Here is a 16,037-nt window from a genome sequence, read left to right as displayed (position 1 = left end):
TGCCATTTGCAACCAAACAACGTGTAATTTGTGCGTCTAGTGCAGCGCAGGCAACCAGACGGCAGGTCAGTATTGCATCCCTCATGTAGCTAGCCTAGATGCACGAAACCAAACTATGTGCAAATGATGGGTTTTGGCTTGTTTTACCCCAGTCGGGCCCATCTGTGACACAAATGCAAAGAGGCAAAAAAAACAGTGCGGGTAACCAAACACGTCATACAAGAGATTTCTATAACCGAACTCCAAACTGCATTTTTAACGTTCAGAAGTTAAAAAGGGCAATTATGGTTGGCCGTGCATATAACTAGCATACACCAAAGCCGGAGACACTACTATAACGTAAGGAGAAAGAAAAACACTTTTTTAATCAGGTGGTTTCTCTCTCCCGTAAGCCACTTCCGACAGGTGTCACGTGCCCCCGTAGGGCCCACACACCTCTTTCTCCTTCCTCCTTATCCCCTTCCCTGAGCGGCCAATGCACTTCTTTTTTCCTGCATTGATAGAATCTCGTCGGCGCGCGCTCTTATTTTCTCCTTTTCTCATGCACCCTCTTTCCCCTACTCCTCCCCTTCCTCCCTTCCCGCTCCACCGCCGATGTTGCGAGCTCTGTTGCCCAGCACCGATGCTCCATCATGGTCAGTGTTGCCCAACATCATCGACACCGTCGACCGTTGTTGCGGTCGGTGTTGCCGAGCATCGCTAGCCGTTGTTGCGGTTGGTGTTGCCGAACACGTCGGTGCAGTGCCACAAGTGCTACGGAGCAAGAGAGGTGCAACTAGTGGATCTCATAGTCGGCAGGGGATGCTTCCATGCAACGCACGTGGTGCCACGTCCTCGCAGATCTCAGTTGGTGGCGGAGTTGCATTGCAACACATGGTGTTGTGACCCATAGATCTTGTCGGCGGTGGAAGTTTGCAATGCGAAGGGCATGGTGCAGCGTGCCGGACGGCGAACCTGAAGTGCAACACGCCCATGCGGCTACTTGTTGCATTGACCGATCCATCAGTTTGCGAGGGACAAATCTAGCGGCTCAAGACCCAATTGATTTCTCCACGAAATCAGTCAGTTGATTCCTAACAAAGTGGTCAGGCACAGCAGATGGAATGATATCGGTAATTATGTTTTGTGGAATCACTGAACCAAGCACATGACAGACGTATACGACAATTTTTTACTGATAAAAAAGTAGTCAGTACCCAGCTTATTCTAGTAACTAGGCTTTTAAAAAGAAAATTGGTTCGGCTTTTAGAAAATGTTGGATAAGGGGGGGCTTATTTCAAAAGGCAACAAAGAATTGACCCTTAATGTGAGATAAAATTGAAAGACTCGGGTTAATTCTACTGAAATCACACCGTGCCGACATATTTAAGTGTGGGAACAATTTCTAACTGATAAACAAGTACTACTACTCTGTTATCATAGCGTGCCGACATTTAAGTGTGTATATGTATCTTGCATAATAATTCAGCCACGTACAAGGCAATTTGAACCAATTCCGAGGAACAAGGAAACCAAACGCCTGCTCGGTAAAAAGGGCAAACCAGCTACCCAAACAGGTGACAAGCCATGAATCCATGTAACGTTGGCCTTCCCGAAGTAAAATGAAGCACATTGGACCCCAAAAATCACAACACCGAACCCGCTCCGCTGCTACACACAACCCACCATCAACCGAGCAAAAAGGACGCTAATATACACCTACTGGTTGAAGGTCCGCTGGCATGTAGCAGCTGCGAATAGTCGTCGAATCAACACATGCACAAGGTGGAAGGAAGATGGATGCAGTAAGCAAACAGCAATACAATAACAAATAATGGCGGGTGGGGCTTTCACTTGATCACTTCATTGTTTCCCCTGACGGCATGACCGGCCGCTCCAGCTTGGACGTTCCTCCTTGAGCACCTCAAGCAGTCAAAGGAGGTGATGATGCACGGTGGGCGGACTTCTCGAGTACCTTACACGGGCGAAGATGGTCCTCATAGTAATGTTTAGAAGAGCTCTTCAGAGTTAAATTTGTTCCAGGCCTCCTGTTTAATGCATGTATAGAGGAGGGTTAATAAAAATGTTGGGGGACGACAGGTTATTTCTGCTCTGGTGTATCGCAAAGATTAATAAAAATTTATACTTATTCAATCTTTATGATTTATTCAATCTTGGAATGTAGAGAGGAGGGTTAATAGAAATTTCTCATAGTAAAAATCACAATGATTGAATAAGTATTCTACACAATATTTAGAAACTATATATAGGATTCAGCAACGTGCAGGGTATCGTCTAGTATATGCAGCTTTAATGTACACATCCTGAGCTAAAGAAAGCATCATATACTGGTGTGAAACAGACAAGTTAACACACCTTAAGAAGATCAAAAACCTTCTCGGCGATATATTTCTGCTGTAGATTTGCACCCTTTTGTTGCACCTTATCAGGATGGATGCACAAAGTTGCCTTTCTGTACACCTTTTTAACCGCAGCAGCAGTGATCAGATCTGTTAGGGATACAGGCTGCCATCCACATTCTGGCCAAAGTACCTGTTTAGAAATAATACATGGATTACCACCAGGGAAAACACAGAACTTTTCTGGCTTATCCTAAAGAGTTATTGTTTGAAAGAAGCTCGAACACAGCTATAACAACAGGAGAGAACATAACCACAAACATGTTTCTGGTGGAAGAGATCATCTATATGGCTGTATTTCAACTACAGCTCACAGCAAAGGATTTTAAATGTTTTATATGTGGCCTGAAAGATATTATACTTTGTTGCTGTTTTAACACATATTCTTGGGAAAAAATATAGTTTAACCAGCGAATATGAAATGCAGATCACATTGTTGCTACAAAGATGGTATTGCAGCACATTTACCAAAATGATTATAAGATATGTACTGCAATTGGTATTAGGCTTTCCGGCTAACTGATTGGTGCATGCAACTCAACGGTATCAGAGCCTACGTTTTCTTTGTTCTCTTCCCACCCACCAGAACCCCAGCTGCCTATTATAGACTCCCTCCGTAAAGAAATATAAGAGCGTTTAGATCACTACTTTAGTGATCTAAACACTCTTATATTCCACCCCTCCTTACCCACTCCTTCCCGTGGACCACCCTCTTCTTGGCTACCAGATATGTGCCTCCACTGCTTCCCTCTGTCAATATCTAGGTGCAGAATGCTTCTGCCATATCAAACACTGGCGCCAGTCAGTGACTTGAACCGATGCCTCTGCATCATTGGGCGCTTGTGTCTTCCTCAGTGTACATCCTCTCCGCCCATGTACCGGCACACAATGACCCAACTATTCTAGCCCCCAAGATGGGGGCACGGTCATGCCCTCATCTGCACACCTCTGGGCTCTGACCTCTGCCATCCCATCTCAGGCCACCGCCTCACTGGTCATCTTAGACGCATTCGTGAAATAAGCCCAGTCGACCACAATTCCTCTATTAATCATGCTCCTTTGTCCAGCTTTTGGCACACAAGTTTTATTCCTTTCAGATTCATGATGATATCTCACCACGAGTGTTGGCTGCACAGGAGATGGAAAGTGGAACAGAGACTCGTTCACTGGTGATTCTGATTCCAAACTACTGAACAAATCTATGCTCTGCTTATTGGAAAACCATCTCACAGATGCTATGCTCCTAACAGGGGACAATGACAAGTTTGCTCTTTGTATGTTTATCACATGTTTATCATTAAGCTTCTTAGAATACCTTTGCCCTTGTACAATCTTCCATGCTATTTCTCAGTATGCATGTTTGCCTGTGGAAGCGTGCAAGATTGTCATGGGAATATACTCTAAGAAGCTTAATGATAAAGAAGTGGCCGATATACCTAGAGCACTATTGATGTCCGCAGCAGAGAAGTCCCTAATATGAGATGGTTCCCAGCAACAAGTATGCAGAGGATAGGTTTGCTCAGGAGTTTGGAATCAGGGTCAGCAGTGCACTACTCTCTGTTCCAGCCCATATGCAGCCTCCGCCCATGATGGGATATGAATCCAGAAGGGAGAAAACTTGTGCACCAAGGTGTTGGAAAGTGGAACAAGATTGGCATGAAAATTATTAATGGAGGAAAAATAGTCAACTAGACTTGTCTGAGTTTTTTACAGAATGAGGAAAGAAGAACCAACCAAGCAATGGTTTGTGGCGGATACCATTGGTGGCCAAATGATGGGATGAGTGGAGTTGGGAATATAGTACATTTAAGCATCAGCAAATAATCAAAACTATACAATGCCATGACTGGTCATCACTTGGTCAATTCAGCGAAAAAATAGTTTAGTGAAACATGCAGTTAAGACTTTGGATTGCAGGAATCTGAATGCTCAAACAAATACCCGAGGAACAAAATTTAGACAAGAGAAACTATCTGTTGACCATAACGTATTACAAAATTACAGGATAAATAACCACATTACGAAATTGAACGACAAAATAATATATTCGAGTAGACTAAAAACACGCATGTAGCTTCTGTTTAAAAGAAGGATAGAACAAAGAGAATGAACAGAGAGTTGACAGAAATAACTAAGAATTGCCTCAAATTTTAGCAGTTCCAAGGACTCACATATTGCATAGTTGATAGCAGTGCCCGCAAATTGCCTTCTTTTCCAGCAGCCCATCGCTTAATCTCGAAGTCTAGACTTTCCGAAATTCTCTGGAATTAACAGACATCACAATTAGAAGTAAGGAACTAGCCATTAGCAGCCAACAACAAGCATCTAATGGGACAATAACACACTTCACTGACAGGCAACCAGGGAACTGCATAGTGTATAAAAATATATGGAGACTGTATTACGTGATGTTTACTAGAGGCCAAAAGAAGAAAAATCAGCTCATGTATCATGAAAGAGTACTTACATCTCTTTCTGCCTGCTCTCTTTGAACATTCATGTCCCGTTCATTCTTCTCAGCCAGGGCTTTTGCCTGCATACGTAGTAAAGTTAAAAATCAGCTACGATTCAAACATTTAGGCATGCATCACAATTCCACTATCATACAGAAAATGTACAATCAACTATTAACAGCAACAATTTTTAGCAGAGAACAATCCTTATTGGAATCTTCTATATCTAAATAGCTAGCCCCCACTAACATATTTCTCTCAACATGCAAGCATGACACCTCATCATTCAACATGCATAAAAAAGGCCCACCTCAACATGCAACTATGCATATTAAAAATCCACTTCACCATGCACCCATGCGTGCATGTAAAATTCCATTCTATTATGCTATTTACATCAAATTCTTATATACTTTCAAAAACTATTATTTCAAATATTGATGTTTCGTGTAACCAAAAACCTCATTGAAATATTGCAAAATATTCCCGCAACAACGTGCGGGGCATCATCTAGTTATATCAACATACCGCTCGTTCACGGGTCCGTTGATGCCGCTCCAACCTAGCACGTCTTCTCTCTTCACTCTCTCCTTCAACCGCTTGAAACTCATCAGATGGCGTGGGAGCTAAAAGAACATAAACCAATCAAATGAAGATTTATAACTGGCAAACTCAAAATAGTACTCCTGTTACGGATAATTAGTACCTCCTCCAAATATCGCGGATAGGTCATCCGTAAAATTTGTTGTAGATGATGCCTTCCGCATAGATGATGCTGAAGCAGAGGTGGCTGCCGCTCTACTTTGACTTTGAGCATTAAACGTAGGATCCTGAAATTTCCACAATTAGAAAAACACTAGCAAAATATTGCCATAAAAACAACTATTGCACAAAGATTGTTGTAATCACCACTGTTGGAGCCCTTTGCTTAGGTGCACTGTTTGCTCGGGCACCCATACCAAAAAAGGACTCAAGGTCATCTGGTTTACTCTGTTTTTCTCTTGCCGCTGCTGCCGCTGCAGAAGCAGCGTGCCTCTCTCGAGCCTCAGCAGCTTGCCTTTCCCGAACCTCAGCTGCGGCCTTTTCCACTGCTGCTCGGTCAGCTCTTCTCTTTGCATCTTGTTGAACTCTCTCAACAGCAGCTCTTTCTGCTGTAGCCCTCTCCCTGGTTTGAGCAGCAGCCTTCTCCTTAGCTTCAGCAGCAGCCCTATCAGCTCGGTCTCTAGCATCCACTGCAGCTCTCTCACGAGCTTCCTGCTGAGCTCTTTGCACAGCAGCCCTCTCATTACGTAGGCGTGCTTCCCTCTCTGCTTTTGCACGTGCTTCGATAGCTGCTCTTTCCCGTGCCTCCTTCGTCGCCCTCTCCACAGCTTGCCTACCCCTCCCTCTTTCTCTCTGTTGCTCAAGCTCCCTCGCTTCTTCAAGTCTTCTTTGTTCTCTCTCCTTTTCCTCCCTTTGCCTCATCTCTTTCTCCCTGTCTAGTTTCTCCTGCCTCTCTCTCTCTTCCTGATCCTGTGCATACGACCTTGCTTCATCATCCTGTTCCTGCTGTTCCCTATTTCTAAGCTTTGCATCACGTTCTCTCTCTCGTACTTCCTTAGCATGCTTGAACTTAGCCTCAGCTTTGTCCATGGCTTCCTTCATAGCAGCTGCAGATGCTGCCGCCGATGAATTCCGCTCAGATTCATCCTCATAAAAAGGATTTGCACTGTCATAAGCTGATTTCTGAGGTTTGCCCATGGCAAATTCTTCTAATTCATCCATCGAAGAACTTTTGTTATGGTTGTAGTTTTGGGTGGAGTGCCGCAGATAATCATCATCCCTTCGTTTTGCTCTTGATCCATGCGGTTTTTGCTTAATTGCAAGAGATGGTGGTGGTCTTGAAGGTGGTGGGGCACTCGTTGGCTGTGTGAAGAGGGGAATCTCAGAAACTGTAAGCCATATCTCATCCTCAGACTCATCTGATCTTGGTGAACGGTCATCCATACCATTCCCATTGTATTTCTCGGAACCTGGAGCACCACTATCAACATGAACATCAGAATATCGGGCAGACTGTGACTGTGGAAAAATATTTTCGAAGTCCTCCACAGAAGGTTGTTGGGCTGAGTTTCTTTTCGGAAAATTTTGCACAGGGCTCGAGTCTCGGGCCTTGGTTGATCCATTGCTACCTTTAGAGTCATCACTCAAATTTGTGGTAAACAAAGGTTCTGATTTTGGGACCTGATTGAATGCGCTAGAATCCTCAAATAGACCACTGTCAGCAGCAGTTTTTACTTGAGATTTTGAATGCCTACCCAATTCATCCAAGGGATCCGAGAATATCCCAGAGGATTGACGGGCTGAAGTAGAAGTTGTTTCAAAAGAAACAAAAGGGTCGCTTGCCATGCTAGCTGGCTGAGATGTAGGCACCTTCTTTTCTTTAGCACCAGCAGTTTGCCTGAGATCATAAAAATGAGAACGTTACAAACTGGACCCATTTGTAAGGAAGTAAACATCTATCTAAGTAAAAAAGGTGAAAACAACGAAAATCTTTGATCAATGTAGTTTTTGCCTAAATCACAAGAGGCAACAAGTTCATAACCTCGTCAACTTTGTTGCATAACCCATTTGAAATTGCATTAATAAATTGAGTCAAATCAAATTTCCTATTTTTTCTCTGAAAGCTCAAAAATCAAAGTGAACTCGCACAAAGTACGGATAGGCCTCACAAATTCATGTACCAATGTATCAGAATTCACATTAGTTGGCATTTAATCTGAATGGCAAAACGAGGGGAAAAAGTGGTTGGCGTTTTGCCTACTTGTGGATAACTTGCATCTGTTACGAACAACATGATGCAAAGTGCAAACTGATCAGGGAGCTTTGCAATATAATTAAAAATTACTAAATCGTTCAGCTTTACATACATCAGATTATTTCTAATAATCTATTTCATTAGGCAAACCAAACTCCAAATGATTAATTTTACCAACTTCTATTATAATTTGCTCAATCCAGTCGAAGTTGGCACACCCCTCAAATCATAAGCCGCTGCACTGTGCTCCAATATTTTCCAATATAATCTGCCCCTTACGAATTTAAAGTCATCAATGTCAACTGATTCTACTAAATTAAAAAGAAACTATCATGCATTAGAAGGCACGAAAAATACAATGTACCAAAACATAATCTCAATTTGATCAAACTTGTGTTGCATAGGCGCCTAAGACATGCAGCTAGAACATGTACAGACTGGTCTAAGATCTATCCAAATTACCTACAGCTAACCTAACATAATGCATGTAGGGATGATACAGGCCCAAGTGAATCAGGGCAGCAGAGCACTAAAACAGATCATAAATGCATTCCTGACTGAACCTGTGTAATACCAATGTAAACCTATTACATATTGGCAAGTTATAGATTCTACTCAACGCAACATTCGGTAGATATGCGCATATGACTGCATAATTTGCCCAGCTCAATGACTTACACACGATCCTCCCGTTTCCCACTAGGCGAGTACCGACAAAAGCTTTGGGTTCATCTGTCTCAAGACTACTATAACAAGATACACTCCTATGTTCCATACAGAGATAATGTGCCGTCCTTTATATCGAAATTGCAGATAAAAGCCCATACCTTTGCTTCACCGGGCTGCTCCTGCCAATCCCCGCAAACAAATCATCAAACCCCGCTGAGGCGGCTGCTGGCCCGGGCTTCCACTTATCTTCCGGCACCTCCCTCGCCTCTGACTTGGTTCCGAAACCAGCGAGCAGGTCGTCGTCTGCAGGGGCCGGCGCATGGTTGCCCGCAAAGACGTCGTCGTAGCGCACCGAGGAGCTCTTCACACCAGGGACCCCGTCAAAGATATCGTCATCGTAGACTGGCTTGTCGAACACGGGCATGGACGAGTGCTTCGGCTTGGGCGGCGCGGCGGAGGCAGAGGGCTCCGCAAAGGAGTCGAAGATGGAGTCGATGGAGGTCGACTGCGTGGGCTTGGGCGGCGGCGCGGAGGACGGGGCCCCGAAGAGGTCGTCGTAGGAGGGGGCGGATGGCGCGGCGGCGGCGGCGGATCTGGTGCTGTCCCAGCCGGATCCAGAGGACGGCGCGGCGCGGGCGGCCGACATGGGCGCAGCCTTCCCCTTAGGGCGGAGGCCGAAGTCGCGGGCCAGGATGCCCTGGAAGTCGTCCATGGCGGCCGCGATGGCAGGAGGGTCGCTGGATCTGGGGCGCGAGCACCCGGCCCAGGCGCTTCGTGCCCGCTGGGGATTGGCTCCTTGGAACACTAGACGACGAGGGTGTGAACAGAGCGAAGAGGCGCGGTGGTTCTGGGGAGGGGATAAGAGGTCCCAGGCCCGAGATATCTATCGATCGGATGAATGGGGAGGCGTGGCCGGCGCCTGGGTCGCCGGAGACGCCGCCGTCGAGGTCGCCGGCGACGGGAGAGGGGAACAGGAGAGGGGGAGAGGGGGGGGAGGACTTGTCCCACGCGTCTGTCTTGGTGGGATGTCTGGCGAGAGGGCCCGGAGGGAGCGGGGCTACGTGAGCGTATATCATTGGGGGCCGTGCGGCCACCGCCATGTGGGCCAGGGATAAAAGGCGACGCGCACGCTAGGATTACACGGTGTAGAGTCAGGATGATGCACTGACAGGTGGAACGGAGCTTCGTTCTCGTCCCACATGTCAGTGACGTGTGCCGAGGTGGATGGTGTCACGCCGAGACCGCGAGCGCGTCGGTGGTCTCGTCGTCGGATTCTCGGAGCGCGCGAGCCGGAGGAAGGAAGGAAGCCGGGATTCGGTGAATGGGCCCGATCGGCGTGTAGTCGACCGAAAGACGCACAACTTGAACTTTTTTTTTCCTGGCCGGGACGCACACACGCACAACTTGAACTGCTAATCGAAATACGCATTCGACTGAATTAATAACGCGTTTGGTTGCTCGCATCTTTTTTTATATATTTTTTATTGGACCTGGTTGAGCTTATGCAAGATAAAAATTACTGCACTTTAGCCTAGATGTGACGAAACAAAAGACTCACTACTTGATTGCAGATTTGGGTAAATAAAAGTCGGGTTGTTTGGTTTCTACCTTCTCATTGAAGTGATGAGATTATCAGCACACTAGAATAGACAAAACAAACCAGAGACATATAGATAGCATAAGAATAAGTTTAACATGGTATGAAAGTTATTAAACAAGCAATCCTAAACCAAACCAGCACGACATAGTCTTAAAACTAAACCAACGCTCGTAATCAGACAACAGAGAGCTTTCTAGATGTTCACGATGAAGGCGTCGTCGTACTCTTGCACTTGATGACCACCTCAAGGCCGTCATTGTTGAAGACGATCACCTTCAGGGTGTCAGGAGTCAGTAGCTTGAAGGTGACCATGTAGCCGATCCTGATATGTTGAACGGCGGCAAAGGGGGCCAACCCTGATTAAGGGTGACCATGTCGTTGATCACCTCGACCGTGACCCTTCATGCGCATCAGGTGTTAGTTTCAGGTTGAACTCCTGAAGGACGGGGGAGTGCTTGGTGAAGCCTAGAGGCATAAGCAGGCACTCCAGCTTCGAGGCAAGGATTACTTTGCAAGGTGGGTTAGCCCTGCCTTCTCATGGTAGTGGCAAAATCATAGTTCCTCCGCTTACCGCTGGGGCCTCCTCCGCCACCATGTCATCGTCTAAGGGCATCACCACCTCCTTGCGCTTCTTAATGGCGGCACAATCTCCATGCCCTTCTCTCCGGCTGCCACCACCTCTCTTGTCTTTCGTGTTCTCCGCGTCGATCTGCATGAACAACACGAAGTTGAAAGGATGATCAGCAATTCATTCCTATCGTCCAAATGCCTTGCCCACCCAAACGGAGACTACTTACCCACCATCGCACTCAAACCCTCTTTGTCTCTCACTATTACTCCTCTTCCACTGTCGGATTCAGGTCTTCGCAGACCCTAGATAGATTCGACTCTAGGGTGCGTGCGAAGAACTCAACCTCCCCAGTCTGCCAACTCATCGATCTCACGGCCTAGCTTGATGAACTAAAGAAGAACGAGACAAGGCAGTTTACCCAGGTTCGGGCCACCTTGTGGTGTAATACCCCACTCCTGCTTTGTGGTGGATTAGCCTCGAGGTGGGCTGAGGATGAACTAGTACAGCGAAAGAGCAACCTCAGGAGGTGTGTTCTTGTGTTTGTGTGAGCTGGTGCGGGTGTGGATTGTGTGAATGATTCGTCCCCCTCCATGGTGGTGGCTAGGCTATACTTATAGTGGCCTTGGTCCTCTTCCCCCAAAACAAAGGCGGGAAGAGATCCCACAACGGTCAAATTCGAAGGGAGACAACAAGTACATCTTATCCTGACGAAAGGTGGTCTGCGCCTGCAAAGCTTCTGGTCGAGACGTTGTGGTGGGCTCGGCGACGACCTCCGTCCTGCCGTCCTGGTGGTCTTGGTCTTGTTGCATGGAAATGGAAATCTTTGGCTGATTCCTCGGGACTTCGCGCCTGCGCTTACCTCTTTAGCACCAAAGAGGAAACCTGTTGTACTGCGCCCGCTGGCGCCCGCCTGGCCTTGGTCGTCATGGCTTGCGTCATCCGAACCTCACAGGGTGAGGGCTCGCATGGAAATCTCCACTCCTCAGGAGCCATCCTAAAGAGGCCACTCCTTCGGGAGGTCTTAGCGTCGTCCGCCTTGCGAGGGTCTTGTGTTGTTGGTGCTGGAGATGGGTCGTACCAGGCCGCCGATCGAGGCACGTTGTGGGCCGCGGGCAGGCAAGTCTGGGTACCTCGGTTCCCAGAATGCCGACATCCACATCTCTACTTCACCACCTTTTCATCGCCATGAACCCCATCCCCACCCCCCCTGTGAGTATTGAATGGAGGGCTTTCTGCCTCAGCTGCTCACTCGGTGACCGCACCAAGTTCGAGAAAAGCCATGGATGTGTGCTCCAACTTCACCATCATCGAGGACATGCACAAGGAGGCAGACGTTGTGGTAAAGAAGGCGACGGCGAAGGAGTTGAAGGCATTGATTCCTGACCCGGTGAAAGGTGTTGTATCAGTGGACATATTTGAAGGAAATATGCCCAGAGGCAATAATAAAGTTGTTATTTATATTTTCTTATATTATGATAAATATTTATTATTCATGCTAGAATTGTATTAACCGGAAACTTGATACATGTGTGAATACATAGACAAAACAAAGTGTTCCTAGTATGCCTCGACTTGACTAGCTTGTTAATCAAAGATGGTTAAGTTTCCTAACCATAAATATGTGTTATCGTTTGATGAACAAGATGACATCATTAGGAGAATGATGTGATGGACAAGACCCATCCGTTAGCTTAGCATAATGATCGTTAAGTTTTATTGATATTGCTTTTTTTATGACTTATACATATTCCTCTGACTATGAGATTATGCAACTCCCAAATACCGCAGGAACACCTTGTGTGCTATCAAATGTCACAAAATAAATGGGTGATTATAAAGATGTTCTACAGGTGTCTCCGAAGGTGTTTGTTGGGTTGGCATAGATCAAGATTAGGATTTGTCACTCCAAGTATCGGAGAAGTATCTATGGGCCCTCTCGGTAATGCACATCACTATAAGCCTTGCAAGCAATATGATTAATGAGTTAGTTACGGGATGATGCATTACGGAACGAGTAAAGAGACTTGCTAGTAACGAGATTGAACTAGGTATGATGATACCGACGATCGAATCTCGGGTAAGTAACATACCGATGACAAAGAGAATAACGTATGTTGTTATGCGGTTTGACCGATAAAGATCTTCGTAGAATATGTAGGAGCCAATATGAGCATCCAGGTTCCGCTATTGGTTATTGACCGGGATGTGTCTCGGTCATGTCTATGTTGTGGAACGCAGTATTTCAAAAAAAAATCCTACGATCACGCAAGATTTATCTAGGAGATGCATAGCAACGAGAGGGGAGAGTGTGTCTACGTACCCTCATAGACCAAAAGCGGAAGCGTTTAGTAACGCGGTTGATGTAGTCGAACGTCTTCGCGATCCAACCGATCAAGTACCGAACGCGCGGCACCTCCGCGATCTGCACACGTTCAGCTTGGTGACGTCCCTCGTACTCTTGATCCAGCTAAGGCCGAGGGTGAGTTTCGTTAGCACGACGGCGTGTCGACGGTGATGATGAAGTTACCGACGCAGGGCTTCGCCTAAGCACTACGACAATATAACCGAGGTGTAAAAATGTGGAGGGGGCACCGCACACGGCTAAAGATCAACTTGTGTGTCTATGGGGTGCCCCCTCCCCCATATATAAAGAGGGGAGGAGGAGGAGGGCCAGCCACAAGGGGCGTGTCGGTGTCAAAACCTGCGGATCTCGGGTAGGGGGCCCCAAACTGTGCGTCTGAGCTTGATGGTAACAGGAGACAGGGAACACAATGTTTACCCAGGTTCGGGCCCTCTCGATGGAGGTAAAACCCTACGTCCTGCTAGATTAATATTGATGAGTATGGGGGTTACAAGAGTTGATCTACCACGAGATCATAATGGCTAAACCCTAGAAGTATAGCCTATCTGATTATGATTGTCTTGACAGACTAAACCCTCCGGTTTATATAGACACAGGAGGGAACTAGGGTTGTACAAAGTCGGTTACATAGAAAGGAAATAGTACATTCGGCTGCCTAGCTTGCCATCCACGCAAAGGAGAGTCCTATCCGGACACGGGAGAAAGTCTTCTACCTTGTATCTTCATGACCCAATAATCCGGCCCATGTCCAACAGGCCGGACGCCCGAGGACCCCTTAGTCCAGGACTCCCTCAGTAGCCCCCGAACCAGACTTCAATGACGAGGTGTCCGGCATGCAGATTGTCTTCGGCATTGCAAGGCGGGTTCCCCCTCCAATTACTTCAAAGCCCTTGAATGTCGCGCCCATCGGCTTCCACGCCTTCCTGACTTCAGCTTCCATGTGGCGAGCGAATACGAGAGGTCGGGGTATTTTTGCACATACCAACCTGACCATACAAGAGAGGTGCCTATTTAAAGAGAATAGATCTCAGATCCATTCCACACCCTGCGAAAAAATCCTCAGAGCTCGCTAGGAGGAACCAGTCCAACATGGCTAGCGCTCCCAGCTCTTCCTCTCATCCACACGGCTCCGAAAAAGGTGATTGGGAGAGATGTTCTGTATCTCACGGTCAGCTGACGAAGCTGCAAAAATAGGGCTTTCTTCCCCCCGCGGATCTAGTCCTCATCCGAGCAGGATTGACGTCCTTCAACGGCGGGGTTTAGCCGGAGAATTTTCCCAATCCGTCCAGGGGGAACGAGTATGCTTCGTTCCCTTATTGCTAAGAGGCGTTGGATTTCCAATCCATCCCTTCCTCCGAGGACTTCTGGAGTATTATGACCTCCAACTGCACAGTTTCACTCCCGCCTCCATCCTGCACATCGCGGGTTACGTTGCTCTATGTGGGCTATTCCTGGGCTGTGAGGCCCATTTTGAATTACGGAGAAAACTGTTCTGCCTCGTCCCTCATAATCAAGGGGGTCAATATTCAAAGTGGGAGGAGCCGAGGTATGGCGCATCGCCGGGACCGGATACTTGTCCGGCATGCCGAAGAAGGCTTCCAAAGAGTGGCCTTCCGAATGGTTCTATATTGACGACCTCGCTCTTCCTGACCTAGTCCAAATGGGTCTCCCTGAATTTTCAAGTGCTCCGTTGAAGAAACGCCATAGCTGGCGCCCTCGGAGCCTCGAGGAGGAGGATAGCGCGGAAGTCAGTCAGTTGATGGGCAAGATTAAGACGCTTGCCCAGTCCGGATTATCAATAATCGAGGTAATGGCGATCTCCATAGTGTGGGGGGTCCAACCACTCCAATACAAAGGGCTTCCCATGTGGCACTATGGGGAAGATGACGCCTCACGCTACAGTCGGAAGGGTCCGAAAACCCCCGCCGCTTTGGCCAAAATATTGGTCGAACTGTATAAAGGGGAGAAGGAGGAGTTCAGTCATCTCCAATGTCGAGATGGATTTTCGATGTATAATCCTCCTAGCTGGGTGAGCTCCAATCCCATCATTTTACTCCTCTCCCTGAATCATTTTTAATGGATAGTAACCTATCCACTCACAACAGGAATGGCGGAAGGCTACCGAGGGGATCCATAGCCCCGCCCCCCAGCCGGAGGGTCACACCTGGGACCTTGACCCCGGATTCGAAGAAGATCCAGACATATTTGTGGAGCTCGAGAATGGAGTATTCTATCAGACGAGCTACAATGGTACGGAATTACCCATCGTCACCGATTATCCCGGCCTCCTCCCTGCTTCGCATGTAAGTAACTTAAGAGACACCTTCTTCGAAAGAGTTTCCTTATTATGCCTCACCCACCGCACTATTTCGTGTTCCAAAGGGGAGGCGCTCGACGTCACAACGTGCACCATAAGCATCTCCGAGGAGAGCCCACGCCGAGCACGTCTTCGAAGAGAAAGGGAAACAAAAATACGGTAGAACCTTCATCAAAGAGGAAAGGCTTTCTTTTTGAAAATACATCTCCTGATCGCCACATCAAATCGTGATGCCATTCGCCGCATTTTATCAGGAAAAGTGTCCGGCAGACTATGTCCGGGGATCCCGCCGGTCGTGCCTCCACTAGTCAAGTTCCAGACCCTGCCCTAAGGACGGGGGCTGACACGGGAGTGGCGCCGAACTATCCTTCCGCAGAGGATTCAAACAATATGTCCGTCACGAACTATGAAGTGGAGAGCGCCATGAATCATCGTCGTCGGAGGGCCGCTCTCCGTGACCCCAGCTTTTCAAAGGAGACATTCGATGCCTTCAGCTCGGTCGATGCGTACATCTGAGCTTCTCGGGATGGGCTTGCCAGAGCCACGGACCAGCATCTAAAAGATATGCGGGTAAGTGTAGATTTAATAATCATACACCAGTAGCCCCCGAGACTTAAAGTGGGTGATACAACTGATTTAAGGATCATTGTATAATCAGGCACTTATGGAGAAGAATAGCTTGCAGTCTCAAGAGCTAGGAAAATGTCAGACTCAACTAACTGCGGCTTCCACCAAATTGGAAAAATCCAAGGAGGCGCACCACCTGGTAATGTTTCTCCCCAGCGGAAAGAAGTATAATCATATACCAGTTATATTAACACTGTTGTGTTTCTGCTGACAGAATCAGTAGAGTAACTGAGAGAGAAACT

General features: G+C 47.2%; 1 protein-coding gene across 1 annotated transcript; it reads right to left on the bottom strand.

Annotated features, from left to right (window-relative positions):
- Positions 1 to 1,419: 1,419 nt before the first annotated feature.
- On the bottom strand, positions 1,420 to 9,332 carry LOC119300257 (auxilin-related protein 1-like). Its single transcript, XM_037577279.1, has 8 exons — positions 8,477 to 9,332; positions 5,762 to 7,292; positions 5,559 to 5,682; positions 5,381 to 5,478; positions 4,867 to 4,932; positions 4,571 to 4,660; positions 2,356 to 2,532; positions 1,420 to 2,027 (listed from the first exon to the last, which is right to left on the bottom strand). Exons 1-8 carry the CDS (start codon positions 9,028 to 9,030, stop codon positions 1,989 to 1,991), a joined length of 2,679 nt encoding a protein of 892 aa, XP_037433176.1. The 5' UTR covers positions 9,031 to 9,332; the 3' UTR covers positions 1,420 to 1,988.
- Positions 9,333 to 16,037: the final 6,705 nt, after the last annotated feature.

The sequence above is a fragment of the Triticum dicoccoides genome, chromosome 5A (genome assembly GCF_002162155.2).
Source record: "Triticum dicoccoides isolate Atlit2015 ecotype Zavitan chromosome 5A, WEW_v2.0, whole genome shotgun sequence".
Taxonomy (NCBI): Eukaryota; Viridiplantae; Streptophyta; class Magnoliopsida; order Poales; family Poaceae; genus Triticum; species Triticum dicoccoides.
This window is presented reverse-complemented; position numbering and strand designations above follow the sequence as displayed.